Source organism: Chenopodium album, chromosome 27, assembly GCF_948465745.1.
Source record: "Chenopodium album chromosome 27, dcCheAlbu1.1, whole genome shotgun sequence".
NCBI classification, from domain to species: Eukaryota; Viridiplantae; Streptophyta; class Magnoliopsida; order Caryophyllales; family Amaranthaceae; genus Chenopodium; species Chenopodium album.
Window position 1 is genome coordinate 28,239,321 of NC_137860.1, and position 18,929 is coordinate 28,258,249.

At 35.1% G+C, this 18,929-nt stretch overlaps 3 protein-coding genes across 3 annotated transcripts; 1 reads left to right on the forward strand and 2 right to left on the reverse strand.

Moving 5' to 3' along the window:
- Window positions 1-1,523: 1,523 nt before the first annotated feature.
- LOC145620686 (uncharacterized) lies at window positions 1,524-5,289 on the forward strand. The gene is made up of 7 exons (XM_081675394.1): window positions 1,524-1,822; window positions 2,437-2,552; window positions 2,664-2,782; window positions 2,876-3,038; window positions 3,150-3,373; window positions 3,464-3,788; window positions 3,895-5,289. The coding sequence occupies exons 1-7, from the start codon at window positions 1,664-1,666 to the stop codon at window positions 5,102-5,104; spliced, it is 2,316 nt and encodes a 771-aa protein (XP_081531520.1). The 5' UTR covers window positions 1,524-1,663; the 3' UTR covers window positions 5,105-5,289.
- An 84-nt stretch (window positions 5,290-5,373) lies between these two features.
- LOC145620687 (root phototropism protein 3-like) lies at window positions 5,374-7,435 on the reverse strand. Its single transcript, XM_081675395.1, has 2 exons — window positions 6,654-7,435; window positions 5,374-5,996 (listed from the first exon to the last, which is right to left on the reverse strand). The coding sequence occupies exons 1-2, from the start codon at window positions 7,383-7,385 to the stop codon at window positions 5,481-5,483; spliced, it is 1,248 nt and encodes a 415-aa protein (XP_081531521.1). The 5' UTR covers window positions 7,386-7,435; the 3' UTR covers window positions 5,374-5,480.
- Window positions 7,436-12,416: 4,981 nt separating this feature from the next.
- Window positions 12,417-18,280, reverse strand: LOC145619070 (plastidic ATP/ADP-transporter-like). The gene is made up of 5 exons (XM_081673669.1): window positions 17,220-18,280; window positions 15,108-15,362; window positions 14,508-14,651; window positions 14,077-14,424; window positions 12,417-13,125 (listed from the first exon to the last, which is right to left on the reverse strand). Exons 1-5 carry the CDS (start codon window positions 17,997-17,999, stop codon window positions 12,766-12,768), a joined length of 1,887 nt encoding a protein of 628 aa, XP_081529795.1. The 5' UTR covers window positions 18,000-18,280; the 3' UTR covers window positions 12,417-12,765.
- Window positions 18,281-18,929: the final 649 nt, after the last annotated feature.

An 18,929-nucleotide genomic window follows, 5' to 3' on the forward strand; every position in this document is an offset into this window, starting at 1 on the left:
AGGAGAACGGTAGTTCTTGCCTCTACCAAGAGGTGGTATGGACTCATCACTAGATTCCACATATTCATGATGCTTCCTTAGGTAACAAAAAGGTAATTGGGCGTTTAGGTAGTACATTTGGTTATCTACTCTAAAGGTGCAATTCTTTGGAGGCTTGGGAATTTTTACAGCTTTGCACCTAGGTTCATAATTACACTCTACATAGTGCAAGTATCTCTTAAGACTAGACATGCTTGCTAACCATTTCCCTTCATGATGATACTTCTCATTTCACATGCCATTTTCCTTGATCACATCCCCATATTTGTCAAAGAGAGGTTGATATTTCTTAATCCTAGGCAAATGGACCAAGGCCAAAAGAACCATCCAAGGTGGTTGGGTCAATACTTCTTCGTCAAACTTCTCATAAAGGGTTAAGGCCAAAGTGACAATTCCAGTCATGAACTCACTAGCTGTGACTCCATTATCTTTCAAGTAGTGAATGTTAACATAATTGTGTCTCATTTCATCAATCTTATCCATCTGTTTCACACACACATGCAAAACAATTACTTAAATGCTAAATCACACAGCGATTCAATTCAAAATCCATTTGCAATAAGCAATTCATAACTCAATCAACCAAGCATAACTCAATATCACCCAACCATGGGTAATAACTCAAAAATTTCGAACCCCTAAACCATACTCTAAGGTGTTTTAACACCAACTTTAATGCACACATAATCGCATACTCAAGTTTCAAATAATTTCAATTCTTTTTATTTTCGAAAATAATAAATGTGTACTTGAATCAAGATATAGGACAGTCAAGCCCGCGTCTCCCAGAAAAGTTACATACGACGTTAAGACGAGTCTTTCCTAGGCAGAGAGTCGTACCAATTAAGGCCACTATAGGCCTCCGTAGAGAACTCGAGTATCCTTTTATCTTTCATCTTTCCTCAAATAGGAAAATAATTTTTAAGTAAAATAAAGCTTTTAACTCTCACACAAATACGAAACTATATCTATCTTATATGCCCTTCTTAAGTCTACCCACCATTTTTTTTTTTTTTTTTTTTTTGAAAGAACCCACCATTTTTATTATTACTCTAATTTTAATCTTTTTAGGACCGTTAAAACTAATATCACTTTCCATGTATCTTATTGTAGGAAAAATAAAATTTTCAAAACTTGTAGAGAGTAAAAAGATCTCAAAAAGTCTTTGATTATACGCTAATTCAATTTATTTCAAAAAAACCCAACTGCCTAATTAATACAGTAGTACCAACCAGCTAAGCCACACTAATCTTCTGATTTAACCCCCACCCCACCATTAAATAAATAAATACATACAAGATTCCAATAAAACTAAAAAGAAAATAAATTAAAAAAAAAAACAAAAATAACGAGTAATAATTCCAATATTAAATTCCCTGAGCCGGGTCACAAAATCTAGCCGTTGCACTATCCCACCGCTATGTTCACGTTACACCCCACAACCACTTTTTGAAATATCAATCTGACCGTTACTCTTTTATTCTCTCTCCTCAAAACACTTGACTTCCTCTGCATCTTTTTTTACTTCACTTCTAACTCTTCTTGTCTTACTTTCTGTACTAGCTAACTCCCTCATCATCATCATCCTCCTCCTCCTCATTCGAGTCGTTTCGATTCGATAAAAATGTCGGTGGCGTACGCGTTTGGTAAGGAAGATTTGTCCGTGGATCAAAGCCTTGGGTACCCAAGAGCGTACGCTAAGCTTTGTAAAGATACAAGTATTAGTCCTTATTGTCATGGTCCTCCTTTTACTTTCACTCCCTTTTCTTTACATTCCCAAGAGGTATTTTTAATAAAAATTAACAATTTTGTTTTGCAATTTTTTATTTTCTTGATATTAGGGTGTTTTGTTGTGATTGCATAATTGATTTGATTGGATTTGTAAGGTGGGGTTTCTTTGTTTTTTCAAATTGTTATTTAATTTTGTTTCTAATTTTGGTATGTTTATAAATTATATGATTTTGGTGAATTGAATTGTCCTTTTCTTTTTGTTTATCAAAATTGATTTGAGTAATTGATACTATGGGTTGAAAAATAGGAAATTGATATGGGTTGCATCTTCTTTAGTTATTTAGGTGGAAATATTAGCTAAATCAAACACTGGCGCCGTGATTTTGTCATGCATTTCTAGAAAATTTTACCGAATAATGTGTAACACTGGATTGAGTAGTATAGTACACCTTCTGTAGAAGTTACGTTTTAGTAATTTTACCATCTAAATTTTATTGGGTTATTGTAGATGTTACTCTCTTCTATCTTTAATAGTCGCGCTAATAGTGTAACTTGAACTCGCAATATGAGACTACAAAGCACATGATTATATGAATTATTTTCTTCCTGAACATTGGTGTTTTTTGGATGCTTAATTAATTTAGGCTATATAATCTGTTTATTTAGGCATCAAGGGCAGAGGAATTAGATGATTTGTTTCCTATAATCGACCCACAAGCGAAACCAACAGCCAATTACAGAATCTTTGTTAGTATAATATGGAAGCAACTCAACCACTTGGGGTAATAACCCTTCTACCAAAGAACTTTTACTCTTTCTTCAACTAAATTAACCACAATTTCAAGATTTTTTACTAATACTTATGTTGTTTTTTTTGTGGTAATTGTTCTTAGAAATGCCGGTTTTGATCCGGCCATGTTTCGAGTTGATCCTTATGGCAATGTCATCTACCTTCATGCTGATGCCGCCTCCCCACTCGCTTGGGATATCGATCACTGGTTCCCTTGTTCAAGTACACAACACATCTTCTACTTATGTGTACATTCCAATTTTATTAACAAAAAAATACTATATATTATATGACATATTGTGCTACAAATTGTAGGAGGAGGATTGACTGTACCAAGCAATTTGAGAATACTTCAATGGCAAGTTCGAAAGAGGAAACACAATCAGTTGGAATTTTTAGTACCTTGGTGGGATTTGCAGTTGGGCATATCTATTGACCAGTTTTTATCCATCTTTGCTGCATCGAATTCGGATTTTAGGTGAATGGATTGATGAATTATTCCTTTTTCCTGTGATTTAGAATTCAGATTTTTGGACTAGGATATAAAATGTTGTTTATAACATTATATGTTGGTTATTTGTTATGGTAGGCATAGAGCATTTAGATGGATGTTTGAAGCAGGTGAGAATGAAGAACTGAATGATATGCAAACTGTGGACTCACATAATTTTCCTCAACCATTTATGGAGTCGAAAGAGCAGCTCGGCCTAGCGCCTGCTGCTGTTGTTGTTCGTGCTCGAAAAGAATATGTTGATTCAACTTTGAGAACATTAGATGTCAATAGACAACATAGGCCTACTACTCCTATGATAGGTAAAAACTGAGCACGAAAAATTAACTGATCTTTTCGAATTTTGTTAGTCTTGTTTATCTGTTGTGTAACTTGTTTAAGTCTAATGATAGCTCCTTCGAGGAAATTGAAAAATGGTGGGTCGAAGGAGAATGAAATGCCTGACATGGCTACGAACCCTTACCAAGCCTTGGTTATGGCAAGAGATTCGTTGAAGCGAAGAGAAGAGACTAATAAGATGAAGGCAGAAATTCAAAGGTTGGATGAAGAGGTGACTGAATTGAAGTTAAAGAATGAGGAAGAAAAGATGACAATTCAAGAGCTTGAGTTAACATTGATTAAACGTAGAAGACGGGCTGAAAAATGTCGTAGGGTGGCTGAGGCTCAATCTTCTTACAGAACAATGCTGGAGAAAATGATCAGAAATGCAATGCATCAGTAAGGCCTTTCATTCCCCTCTTTTGTTGCATATTTGTGGGAATTTTCGGAACTTTTATGCTTGTAGTCCTGTATTCTAATTCATTTTGTTTGTGAATTTTTGTAGGAGTGTGGTTTACAAAGAACAAGTTAGGCTAAACCAGGCTGCAACGAACACACTCATGGCAAGACTTGAAGCGCAAATGGCAATATGTAACTCGGCTGAGAAACAGCTTGCTAAAAAGTTTAAGCAAAGAGATGAACTTGAGAAGCAAATGAAGCCAGAGTGGGAACAAGCAAGGAAGAGATCAAGGACTGATATTGATGATGCTTTTGCTGAGGAGAAAGAAGACCGAACACTAATCTACTTGCCGAGGATTAAGTCTAAGACACCTTCACACAAGGAGCTAAGGAAGTTCCTAGAAGAAGAACACAACTTGTCAGAAGAAGCCCTTTTGATGATTGAAGAAAACAGAATAGAAGAAGAAACAGAAGAGACACCGAAACTTACATTAGGCCTGGAGATAGAAGAAGAAAAAGAAGAAATAAGTCATCATGTGGAGGAGTTAAGTGTCAAATTCCCATTTGCTCGAGAAGCAGAAGTAGATGATGATGATGAGGAATCGAGGAAGGAGAGAGGGAAAGGCAATGTAGAGAAATGGTTGCATTTGCTGCTGGAAAACACAGAAGGCGAAGATAACTTGAATTTTAGCCCTCCTAAAGTAGCTCAAGGACCCGAGACTAGCAGCAATACTGATGAAATCATCAAAAAGCTCAATGAAAAATTCCCACAAAAGGAGATAAAAGTCCTGAAACCTCCAGTTTCTGATGAAAAGAAGAAAGGTGTAGAGGTTGAAACCAGTAAGCCGAGGTCAATGAGCACACCTAGGAGATCCATTTCGGTTGTTGAGCCAAGAAGCCATGAAAAAAAGAAGGAAGAAATTGTTTCAACTGAAGCAAAAAAACCAAGGGCCATGAGCACTCCAAGAAGATCAATCTCATATCAGGCCGATATTACTAGCAAAGGAAGCGAAGCAAGGAAGAGTTTAGGAGCAAGGAGATCCATTTCTTCTGAGACTGAGAGTGAAGCAAAGAAGAGTTTTGGAGGAGGGAAAGATAAAGGGATTGCTAGGACTGAGAGCGCGAGGTTCTTCAGGCAACTCCCATCTTCTCCTTCAAAGATACTTAATATGAGAAAGGGGGTGGATTGCATAAGAAAGAAGCCACTTGTTATTGATGATGATGAAGATTATAATCATATTGATGAGAATCATTCAGCTGGTGACAACTTCCTCAAATCATCCATCAAATCCATCAAGAAGGCTGTCAAAATTTAAGTTGTAAATTTCGAAATGTAAATTATTTCCATATTCTTTTTGTTTGTTGAGGTTGATATTCATTTGTGTGTGAACTTATTTCTTTGTCAGTTTGTTTTTCAGACTGATATATAGAATAACAGCTTGTTATAAACATAGTCTACATTGTAAGGTAATATTACTTTACTTTTCTTCTGAATGGCATACCATACATTACTTGACATATCCAAACTTTTAAAGTTTGACACATCTACAGGAAGACTTGTTGGCCTACACAAGAACGACGTATGTATAAGTACAAATTAACAAGAAAAACAAAATTATAAATCAGTGTTATTATGCTGATGGTAATTAAAACAACATACTTCGTATTATAAGTAAAAGAAACATGAATAAATCACGATAGAGACTTCCTCCATCTGTGTGAGGTCTTCCCCTTGGCAAGAGGGGTATGCCTTCCAAACCCAACTTCCTCAAAATCTCTCTTTCCAACATCAGTAACACTAGTTGAACCAGAGATCAAAATGAATTTCTTCCATCTAAAGAACCCTTTCTTCTTTTCATTTACTTTTTCCAGCTGATTCTGCAGGGTAGTTATCTGGTTCTGAAGTCTGACAACATCCTCCTTTAACCTCTTGATCTCCATATGCTGGACTGAAACCTCCCTTTTTGACTGGCATCGGCCTGGTGCATCGTGCCTATTAGAGTTCGGGCTTCTAGCCATAGACATAGGACCACTCCAGTCCAGCTGCCGGGAAATCTTGTTCTGTTCTGTAAACAGGACTTGCACTACTGCTCGTACAGGCAATCTTTCGTTCTGTGAAGCATGTAGGCATGCTTCTGGAGAGAGTTTTCGACAATCAATCAATCGACATAGAAGCTTCCTTTCTTGCTTTGTCACCTTAGAATGTGCCTATACAGAATACACCCACAAAAAAAATGTTTAATAACTTTAAAACAATATGTACATCATCAGAAGAGACCAAAAACAGCCTACTTGCAAAGTTGTAATGCAGTATTAGAAAATTGGAGTCTTTTTAATCTGAAAAGATTCTGTTTCAGTAGTAACAGGCAATATATTTTTGGCTCTTCTACTATTCCCTCCCCACAAAATTATGTCATGGCGTTTTCACTTGTAGGACACACCATATTAATTACTGATTAATTTTGCTGTCTTCTGTACCACTATATCTATTATTAAACCAATAATTACATACTTCGTACTAAATCATGCTTATTACTTGCCTAAGTACGCGTCTTGTTGTCAATATGTGAGACATTATATTGATTATACTAGTATAAACTCTTATTAGAAAGCTTAGAGTCGAAATAGTGTTGGTAACTATATAAAACCTGAAATTGCTATAACATCTGTTGATGGAAAAATGTTGTGCATTATACTAAAATCATGTACTCGAAAAGAAGACAGGTAATTTTTGCTGAAATAAACAAAGAAAGGAGAAAATTAAGTGGTTTCAGATAATTAAAGCATAAATGAGAGGACAAAAAACAAAGGCTAGTATTCCATACTAATACACAAAAACACAAAAAAGGAGCCATGAAATATTACCTTGAGATAAGTATCAACAGCGCGATAGAGTCCATCATCTATGGCTCTAGCATGGGCAGGGAGGGCACCAGCAAGCTGAATAAACTCTTCCAACTTCAAATTTGAGTCCATCGCGACTTCAGCTAAGTACGAGTCCATCAGCTTTGCCACCTTAATTAAGGCCGCACTACTCCTAACACCTTCATCTAATCCAACAAACCTCTTTACTAACCTCATGACTAGCTCCACATCAAGTAATGTACTACAAGTATGACTAAAAGAAGGTATCATTATTTCCTTCAATGTGGCTTGGTCTAATTGCCATGACACCCTTTTTTCGAGCTCTTCTTTATAGGTGAGCTCAACTCCTACCATGTTGGCAACCCTTAGTAGCCTTAGTAGGAAGTTACATGGGACTGTGTCATTCTCCGGGGGGAGGATCCCTACAAGTGTTTCCACGAAAAACCGCTTCTTCCTCCAAGCGGATGTCACTGATTCAGGGGAGGCTGATGGGTCGTCCCCCTCAAGTGTTGTGACATCCCTACTCTCAGATAGTTCAGGAACCCACTTAGACGCGTAGTGAGCAATGATCGAGCCAACAAGGTCAGGGCGTACCCCCTTAGACTTTATACCGGAAAGTGTCTTGACAAAGTAGTCCATGTCAAGAATGCAAGCATCATCTAGCCATTGCTCACCACCCAACTGCGGTGGCTTGCCTTCAGAGGTTTTCGACAAGGTGACCTTATTATTCATTGTTTGGCTTCTACTATATGTCTATATGGTGTGTGTTACTAATATGTAACATAAATAAAAGAAAGAAATAACTAGACTACTATATAGCACATAATAATGGTTACAAGTTACGAAGGAGTGAAAAGACGATTATACCCCTCGAAAAGTACACATATTGTATAAAATCCACAAGGGTATTTATGGAATAAATTAGGTGAGGAGGATGGGTGATAAAGAAGAGCTCAACAAAGATAAGAAAGAAAAGACAATGTAAGATGCCTACCCTGCCTTCAAGTCATTATCTAAACAAGGGTTTTTTTGTATAGAGTTTAGGGCTTTTGTTCTTTGTTGTAATACTAAGTAAGAAATAGACATGGAGAATATTGCATTTACTATTATTTGTCATATATTTAGTCTATATATATATAGAAATTACCTCATTATATTCTTATCTTTCTTCCTTCCCATCACTTTGTGTGGGAAAATTAGAAAGTTGTTGCACAAAAAGATAATGTGAGTGATGTTTTTCCCTAAAATTCCAAACCCTTTGATAATGAAACGTTTAGTGGGGACTAGGGATGATTGGCATAACGCCAATTCTTCTATGCTGTCGAATTATGGATTCACGTGAACACCCATGTAAATAAATATTCTAATTTTTTAACGGCTCATCTAATAAGTTATTTTTGTTATGTACTACATCCGTTAACTTTTAGTTGCAACTTTGAAATATTTTATATCTCACAAATAATATCCAAAGTTGCAACTAAAAGTTAACGGAGGTAGTATAATTATCTAAGACGGTAATATACAAGACGGACTTGACCTCATATTTTGTAAGTTATTTGCGGTCATTGTTATGGTGCGCTAATCTATTGTGTCTTGAAGCCAAGGGGCCTAGATAAGGACCATATACTTCGTACATGTTGTGCAATTACCGATATGAAATCTGAGGTACAATGGGCCCTAAATATTCGAGCATATATGGGTCTAAATAAAATGGGATCATTCATTCAATTAATTGACAGTCCATGGACAGCTTGGTCACTAGTCCATGGCTTTTGTTGGTATAATTAACTTGGTCTACAAATAATTATCCCATAAATCAATTGATAGTACAAATGATTGAGATATCCATTAAATTATGATTGTGTTTAATGTTTGACAAAATAACTAAAAACCTTGTCAGAAGATAAGTGATGCCGATCCAAGGTAAGGAAACCCTCCAATTCCCCACCACCAAATACTTACTGATAGAGTATATAAATTGATCATGACTTCAGCCATCAACTTAAGCTTTACAAATTACACGATTTAGACTACTAATTTCAAGGTCGCAACACTCAAAAGTGAGAAACCTTAACCAACTGCATTAACTGTGTAATGCTTAAAAAGCATTAAAAGTTTTTCCCTTTAATTTTCCGTTGGTTTGTATACTCTCTTCATCTTTATTTGTTAGGCGTTCACTACCTCATGTCCTCATTAGTCATTAGACTACCTATTTTGTCGTAATCCTCTAAGAAGAATGTTTTGATAAAAATTGACACAAACTAAAACGACCTATTTATAGATCAAGATTGTCAAATAGCAAATTTAGACAAGATTGTATAGTAATTGAAAAGAAATTGCAGGTAGCTAAATATATGTAAGCCAGTGGGACAAACTAAGTCAATTCAACATACATTTCAAATGATCAAATATTCAGCACTGTATACTTTGATGTTCACATAACATAAAGACATGGTAACTTATGTTTAATCAATTTGGAAATAGATAGGACTAGTTATCTATCTTTAATGATCTGGCAATTTAGGTTTTGAATCCCCCGTGAACAAATAATAATAAGTCTCGTGAAAGTTCTATTATTGTAGTTGACTTGTTGAGTTATTGGTTCTATAATGAGGTACTTTAAGTATGGTTTCGCTTTGGACAAAAATAAGCCAAGCGCTCATAAAACCCTATATGATAATGGAATGCCTTTTTCGTTCTCTTTTAATTGCAACATAATAGAGATGCGAGGAAATTATTAGGCAAATAAATTAATGTTATAACAAATTTGCAACTTACTGTATAAAAATACTTTCGTGGCAAATATAAAAGAACATAAGAAATATAATTTAAGAAACTAAGGGCCTGTTTACATTTACTTAATTTCAGTTCAGTTCAGCTCCAATCAGTTCAGTTCAGTTCAGTTCAGCTCTTAATTTCCTTCTCACATAAAATATTCAGTTCAGCTCAGTTCAGTTCAGTTCAATTCCAATCAGTTCAGTTCAGTTCAATTCAGCTCCAATCAGTTCAGTTCAACTCAATTCAGTAAATATGAACAGGCCCTTAAGATTAGTATTTAACGATGCTCTAGGATATTATTACATGGATAATAACCATGCCGAAACAAAGTTCATGATAGAATCATTTTTTTATTATTTTGATTGTATTATTTTGTTTTGGAAGGGAAACATAAAGTATGACAAAAGAAATTTTGTATTGTTTGTATTATTGTAGTTGACTAGTATACTAATAATACAATAGAAAGGACTAGATATCTTTTTTTGACATTCTATTGCACTATTCATTAAGTTAGTTTTTTCTTTGGGATTTGGAAAGAGGCATAAAGATCATAAAGTATAGTTCATGCTTATGCATGCTCTATTGCTCTAGATTCTCTCGTGGAAAATTGTGGTTAACACCCTAAGGTCTTAAGCAAGTTTAGCAAAAATTAGTGCTATTTTTAAAAAAAATTTTAAAAAAAATTACAAGAAAATAACCAAAATTTTAGAGAAAGAACCAAAAGTCATAACTCATAAGTATATAAAAAAAAAAAAAGGAAAATGTTGAATACAAAAAATAAAAAGGAAATGAAGTTGTCGACATGGTACACCCCCAATGATGAGGTGGGTGAAGACCACCAAGGACACAAAGCATCAAGAATGGTGACGTTATGAGACTTATGACGATGAGACATAGACAAGGCCACAAGGGACTTTGAAACAGCGAGGAAAGCAAGACGGAGCACTATTGGGCTTGTTCTCATTGACTAAACTCAATTGAACTGAACTGAACTTAACTTAACTCAGCTGAACTAAACTGAACTGAACTCAGCTGAACGAAACTGAACTGAACTGAAATGAATTTTTTATAAGAGAAGGAAATTAGGAGTGGAACTGAACTGAACTGAATTTCAACGTAAGAGAACAGGCCCTAAGTACAAACAACGGTAATTCACACTATATGGCATCTCAACTTCAACAAAAACTAGTTTTTAGGCCCGGGTGATGCCCCGAATTACGCATTATTTCCATAAAAGAAAGTCCTTATTAGATGCCTCGAATTACTACATTATTTCCATAATAGAAAGTCCTCATTAAAATTTAATTTTGATAGAATGGCACTAGATTGTAATAGCTTAGTGGCTAACGTGTAAGAATTTAAGCTTAAGGTTGATAAATTAATTAAGGGTAATGCTATATGTAGCCCTAAGGGCTATATATAAGCATTAAATACATTATTGGAATTAATATAAATTTAGGAATTCATGACAAAAACGCACGTAAATTAGTATAATTAGTGTTTATATTTTGATGATTTCTTAACTTTTTACGATTTTCAAGTGTAAATTTAATGCTTATATGTAGCCCTAAGGGCTATATATATCATTTTCCATTAATTAATACTAGTAAAATCCCACTCCCTCCCAACTACAAATTAGCTTAGTTGATAATAATGTATATTAAAACAAACATAATCAGGAGGGCAAGAAGCCAAGATAGCAAAATAAGTTGTCCAAAATATAAGTCAGAAAACAAAATAAAAATTTACAAAACATTGTGTATCAAACAAGATAATAATTGAAACTCTGAAGAAAAAAATGAATAAATAAATAAGGGAAAAAAATACAAGTTAAAAGTTAAAACCAAAAGATGAACTAAGGGTCTGTTCAGATTTTCTGAACTGAACTGAACTCATTGGAGCTAAACTGAACTGAATAAAGCTGAAATAATTTGTTTATGGGAGAAGGAAATTAGGAACTGAGCTGGACTGAAATGATTGGAGCTGAGCTGAAATAAACTAAACTTAATTTAAGCTGAAAAGAACGGGCCCTAAATATATCTAAAGTTTTACTCCATACTAAGGAATTAAGAAAATAAATAAATAAATAAATAAATCAAAACACAACAAAGTAGATTTTTTTTTTTTTTAAAAAAAAAAAAAAAAAAAAAAAAAAAAAAAAAAAAAAAGAATTAAGCTCTGTTAGTTTTGGTAAAAGAAAAAAACAAAATTTTCTAAGAAAATAATTTTTCCCATCCTGCATTGTTTGTTTGGTTTTCAAAAACTTTTTTCTTACACTGTTGGATTCGTAGGCAAATTGAAAATGCACCATCTTCTCCGGCTAACATCAACACCCCCATTCTACCCGAGAGAGTGAGATTCCAGCCACAATACCAATCTGCCTCAGCTATCCCAACCGCGTGTCAACTCTCAGGCTAGATAGTTAGTTTCAGACTTACTGTCATCGAGATCCTTCCTCTGTGCTCAATGCAAAACCAGTTTGTTGTTATGATGAAAACAAGGATCCCTCTTCAATGCATGTAGCTGTTATTATAATGTCGTGTCTATTTATTCTGAGTTGTTTGTTTGTAATACCCTGCGAAAATGACTAGAACAGCTCAACTAGGTCGGCGTCTTGTGACAATTGTACATGACATGAACATGTTTGCTTCATGTATGTTAAGACGCTCTTTTTGGTCATTAGTCGTTTTTCAATATTTCTATACCCCCCTAGAAGATCCGTTTGAAAAAACATGTTCCCTAATGAAAGATTGAAAGCAACAAAACTGGGCTGGATAATGTTGTTCGATAAAATAAGATAATCAGAGACTGTTTCTGTCGCCGTTGCTATGAATGCTAAGACTACTTGGTTTCACACTTTCACCTTGATCTTCTAATGAAGCAAACATGTTCATGTACAAATGTCACAAGACACTGACCCAGTTGAGCTCTGCTTTCAATGTAAAGATGAATGTCAAAAATATAATGAATCATGAACAAATGATGTGCACAAAAACTGACCAGATTTATAAAAGCATGAGCAGATATTCATCCTTCAAGGGCAAAATAGGATATAGTCATCAAATTATCAAATACACCAAAATCTTCTACACTGCGGCAAAGGCCAGCATTTTAGGAGCTTCAATTTTTAACCACCTTAATCCAGCCAATCTATCTAACTACCTATAATTCAACGAACAAGAGTGCCTCCTTAAGGCAATCTCAGTATTTCCAGCTGGTAGGATTATTTCAGATCCTCACTTTCTAGTACAAATTCTACAACCAAAGAAACTCTTTCTTTCTTTCTTATGTTTTTTGCATTGATAAATTATAGAGCTAATAAATAATTATAATCTTACTGGGACTTGAGCCTCTCAGATGAACTTCCTGGCAAGTCACCAACTGTTGGATTCAAATCGGACCCACTGCTGAGGGAACCGTTTTCGCTGCTGTTCTCAGCCACAACTGGGATCTTAACAGCAGCTCTCTCCATCTCTTTTTCGAGGTCTTCCTCCTTACGCAACTCAGTGAACTGTTTGTCCAATGACCTGGCTGCTGCTAACCATGCAGTTACAATTAGCAACAGAATTCCTCCAAGGTATGGGGTTGAGTTGGCTAGTGAGCCAAAGGTCAAGATCATGAACTGCTGGATTAGAGCACCTCCTGACTTTCCTAGTGGGTTGCACACAACATCAATCGCTGCCTTCCCCTTAACCTGCAGATGCATTGTATATGATGTTAATAATGCAGAACCACCAGGGAAAAAACAAAGGTAGAGTAAATAACGTTCCATATACTAGATCTTAAAGGGTTAGCTGGAAAGTTACAAGGGTGTTACTTTCAAATTTCAATGAATATTACGCGCTGTGAGGTTGTGTTATTAAAGAAGAGAAAAGGGAAGTTTTTAAGGTATCTTTCCAAAGTTTAAAATATTGAAATAAATAGGAAATCTATGAGTTATGAAGATAATATGATCTACATTTCGCCCTCTCTCTCTCCTCTCTACCCTTAAATCAAACTTGTACAGTATCAATTTTGTCTGACTAGTATTGTCCTTGATGATGAGGAATTAAAGAATACAGCTTTCAGATGTAGAGTAATTGAGCTCTGTTCTACTTTTAGGAGATTGGGGGTTTGTTATTAGGACACTTTATTTCACCTCAATAACGTGTGCCAGATCCCTAAGGCATCAACATGGATCCACCGAAATATGGGAGATATTGTCATAAAACAGCCAAGTAAGAACCACTGATGCCCGAGTTTAACATGCATACGCGAGTCCAGGTAATAATTATCCAATATTATTTTCAATAAATAAGTACATAATGGAAAGGTGGGGAAAATGAAGGGAAAGAGATGAGTAAAGGGTGAAGCGCAACACAAGGTTACATCCCTCTAGTATTTCCAAGTGATGGAAGTGGAGATTACCTTTCTGCTTAATTACCCAGATATGGAAGTTTGTTTTCTTACCCACCCCGTTATATATTAACCTTCAAGTAACACTAACACCACTTCCAAAAGCGGCATGAAATATTGCTCCTTTATTTCTGGACTGAGTACAGAACCAGAAACTATCTCTCTGGACTCTTGTTTTGCCAAAATAAAAGAAATTTGAAGAAACAAAAGACAAAGACGATATTAAATTAGAGAATTCAGCAGAACAAACCTTAGTGTCCTCGTCCAATGGAATGTAAGCCATTTCCTTGCAAGGATCAAACAAACTGTACTTTGCACTCTTGCTGAAAATATTTTGCAAGGCACCCACATAAACTGCTGCTAGAAGAGGAGTCAGCCCAAGGGACCCAATCATTGGTGCAAGTGGAGCACCAAACAAAATCAATGAGAAGAAACCAACTCCTGTAATGAGAAGAACTGTAGGTGTAATGGCAGCTGCAACTCCCCAACCAAACTTGTCAAATATGAACTGACTGGCAAGCATCATTGTAAAGGTCATTATCCCGGTTGCCGTTGAAAAATCACCCATGAAAGCAGAATATTCGTTTGGACTAGGGAACTGCATCATTTAGTTATGAGAGCTCAGCTACAGACAACAAAGTAAAAGTACATTAAAGATGTCAACTGTAAATAAACCCATACCTGAGCTTTAAGCTTTGACTTCCATGTAACCTCAACAAGGTTAATACTGATACCATAAGCAACGACAACGGTAGCAAGATCCCTAATGTACTTTTGAGACACCAAAAATTTCAAGCTCTCCATTGTTCCCATTTTGATCTTCTCCTGTAAAGTTATGTCACAATAAAAGTTATATTAGAATCAATTATTTCTGGTTTCAAAAAAAAAGAGAATCAATTATTTCTTTCCATCCTCCTGAGCCAACAAGCAATCAAAAGGCACTTGTTCTTTAGATGTTGATTGTCTTATTTGGAGACACCCAAGTACAGAGAAATAGATGCAATTATGAAGGAGCTCAAATAGAAAAGGCCCACAAATTTTAAGCAATCCTTCAGCTTTTTAACAGATATAATAATCAGCATGAAAATCTGAGGAACAGGTTGAAACCTTGACAAATTAAGTGCATCAGCTAAGAAAGAAAGGCCAAATAACTAATATAGTGGTGAACTGGTGATCATCCTGATTTTGTAAAAGGTAAGCACTGCATATAATGTTCAGAAACAAGTTTTATTTACAATTGGGGGGTGTCTACTTTACTGCTTACTCATTCAAATTTCTTACCTTTTTCTTCTGGCTGCGGGTAGGAAGTGGTACAAATGTATTCACCCACCAGTAAATACCACAGATAGCAAGGCCCATTAGTACCACAATACTCATCATTCCTTTGAGAGAGACAGCCCAACCATCTACACCAGGCCCTAAGTTTTGCCTGAGTTGGGAGAAATATTTCACTGTCCGTCCCGAGAAAATGAGGGCAATATTAGCTCCTAGCCCAAACAGAGGATAAAATCTCTTAGCTTCATCAATCGTGGTGATCTGCAAGTGACAGTAAAGCATGTAAGAATTTGCGGTATATTTATTATAAAAAATTAAGAAAGGCAGCCATATCCATACTTGATTGATAGCAAAGCAACAAAGATTACCCTAGTGGATCCTCAAAGGATCTAATCACAGTGAAAAAATGAAAGAAGTCACAACATGACTGTAAATCTCCACACGTTTGAGTAAAAGAAACAGCAAATTTAAGGCTCCATTTGGCTGTAAGGAAGTCAGCTTGTTCAAAATATATGACATCACTACCATGAACAACTAACTAAGAGGGTGTAGGCAGTGTCTATTTGGACCAGAAAAAATAATCTAGTTGAGAATACTTGAAAATCTGAAATGTTTTATTCAACATAAAGTTTCACTTGCATTGAGTTTCGGATGGGATCACAGACAGAGATTTTTCAAAAATTAACCCATTTTGAAAGGAGTGTAAGTACCAAGTCACTTAATTTGAGAATTTAGACCAACATATAAAGAATGACTGGATACTAAATTGCCCTTCTTTCAAAATTTAAAGCACTGTCCCCCATCAAAAGATACAGTATACCCCAATTCTTTTAAATTAAAGCACTAAAAAATAGGAAAGGTGGAAAGAGAAAAGATAGTAAGCCAATCAGGATAGTACCCAAGATAGATAGTCAGATCCAAGTGTCCAACCCCCACATCTTGCAAAATAATTACCATCCATTTAATCACAGCCTTGACCAGATAATATACGCTCAATGGAGGTTTAGATGCCTTCCTCACGATGGAGAAAAGGAGTCAAGTCCCCTCATTCAGAAGATGACCTCTTCCCCCATGCAACATATAAATCTAAAAATACTACAATCTTTATCTTAAAAGGTGGTTAATCCGAATCCCATAGAGCATCATAAGAAAACATTACTACCTTTTAGCAAAGATGTTTGGTTTTAAAGAGGTACTAGATTGATTTTTAGTAGAAATATTTCAAGAAGATATGGTTTTTCAACCAAGCATAACTTAGCATCATGAAGACAAGCAGAAGTACAAAAGTGCAGCTACATATTCTATCAGTAACAGTCTAAAAAATATTACGGCACAAAATTCCTCTACATGACATGAGTAGTTAAAGTTAACGGCAAAATCTTGTATGAAACGATTTACGGTCTCATATTATTAACTGAGTAACCTGAATAACTTTCTATTTGTAGGGTGACCTCGTGACATTAAACTTCTATAAGGGGTAACTTTTGATGCCTCACACAAAAGACTTGCTCAATACTTCACACCATAAGAATCCACAAATAGACTTGACCCGGAAGCAACAATATGAGTCACAATCACTAAAGCATCTACTACCAAATAATACTAAAGAATATTTTTTAAAAAAATAAAAATAAAATAAAATGAAATCCTAGAACAGGCATGATAAGTACACCACTAAGCTACATTAGTCAACCAATAACTCAGCAAGAATCTGCCATATTGTCACACAGTAGAACAAGGCATGTAATTAAATTGTAAAACTCAAACACATAAAATGAGGAACATTTTAAAATTGTTGATAGACAATAAATCAAGAATACATATCCCAAACAACTCACTGTTTATTAACAAATGATGGAACACCAAATTATAATATCAACCAAAAAAAATAGATCTCATTCTCAAAATCTACTAAATTCCATTCAGAATTCATTTATGCACAAAAATAGTATAAAATAAACCAGGAGTAAAATAAAATAAATACCACAATCATTCCAGTACACCCAGAATCAAAGATGCAGAACATAAACATTAGAATTAGAATATACATAATAGGCATAGGCATATATACAAGTAACTATTTAAACTACAATAATAACAATTTAATGGAATAATCACCTGATTGGCAAAACCCCAAAAGAGCACAGAAATGACCACACTCCCCCATAGCTCAGCCATGACATAAAACAAACAGAAACTCCAGATCCTCAGAATAGCTAGAGGACCGAGAAACCTCGGTCCGAGCACGGTCAGAAGCTTATCAGCAAGAGCAGTGGGGTGGAAATAATTGCTCATAGGATACAAGACAAACCCAAAAGCACCAAAGAAGGCAATGAAGGGAAGAATCACAGTATAAAACAATGTCTTCCTAGGCAAAACATCAGCCAATTTAGTGTATAACACCATAAAACCAACAGCCATTGGCAAATTAACCCAAGTTTTTAAAAATGGAATAATTTCAGCACTAGACCCTTTTGCTGTTACAACTAACACATCTTTTGTATCCCTCAAAATTGTGTAATTAAATAGGATACAAAAGAACATTAAACCAAGTGGAATAATTTTCTTATATGTGATTAATTCAATCCCCAAAAACTTTGGTTGTTGAATTTCATCACCACTACCACCATCAGGTGCAGCAGCAGCTGCAGCTGCCTCGGCCCGACAAATTGGGGAATTTCTCAAATTCTGGGCAAACCCTTTTGAATTTGACACAACCCCATGAAATTTTTGAAACCCATTTGATGAAATTGAAAACCCTTGAAGAGGATTAGGTTTCAGGGCAATTGGGGTGCTAATTCTTTGCCTAATTAAACTACTTTGAGGTGATTTGAATACCCTTAATTTGGGGTTTGAAGGTAGAGAAAGAAGGCCCTTTGTTTGTAGAACAGCCTCCATCTCTCTCCCTCCCCCTTGTTTTCTTCAACAAAATCAAATGAAAATTGCAGGAAAAAATTGGTAACAAAAAATACCCAGATACAAAAAACTACAGAGAAATTGGAAAAATTGATGAAAACACAAATTGGGATTTCAAGAAATGAACTTTATTTAGTTTTTGAGGAGAGAGAAAATGAGAAGAGATGTGGTGATAAGGTGGCTGAGAAGATTTTTAGGCTTCTCAGAAGGAAAATGGGGTTTGGTGAATTAAATTAGCAAACTTTATAATGGGAAAGAAATGAACAAGCCAAAAGTCCAAAACCCTTAGATGAAAAATAAAGGGTTTTTACAAAAAATAGGAAATTTGGAGGAGAAATTGAAAATTAAAAAACATAGGACAAAAAATGACAGAACTGTGAGGGCAGCAGAAGAGAAATCTTGCAGATTTGTCAGAGGGATTAATGATAAAGATCAGATTATTATGTTAATTGTTTACTAATAATGTGATTAATGTGTTACCTTAATAACTACCATGACTCTTTTATGTTTATTGTGGTTAATGTGTGGGCAATATTACTTTAAAATACTCCATGGTTTTCGTCCCTAATCAAACCATATAATCTTAAAATTAGTATAGACTATAGAGTATTTTTATTGGGTAATGCTATACGTAACCCTTAAGCCTCTGAATAAGCATTTTTTTCATTTTTTAGAAGTCATAGGAGACATGATGTATGAGATTTGACACTTAATAATTATCAACTACTCGTAAATTAGTTTAATTATATTACTTTGTATTTATAAATTGTCTTTTATGTGACATATCACATGTCCATATAATAGCCTGGTGCGATGTTATCAATATATCATCCCATTGAAACATTAACTGTTAATCCCATTATTGTTTTCTTTTATAAAATTAATCAAGATATAAATTGTTTAAAATCATGC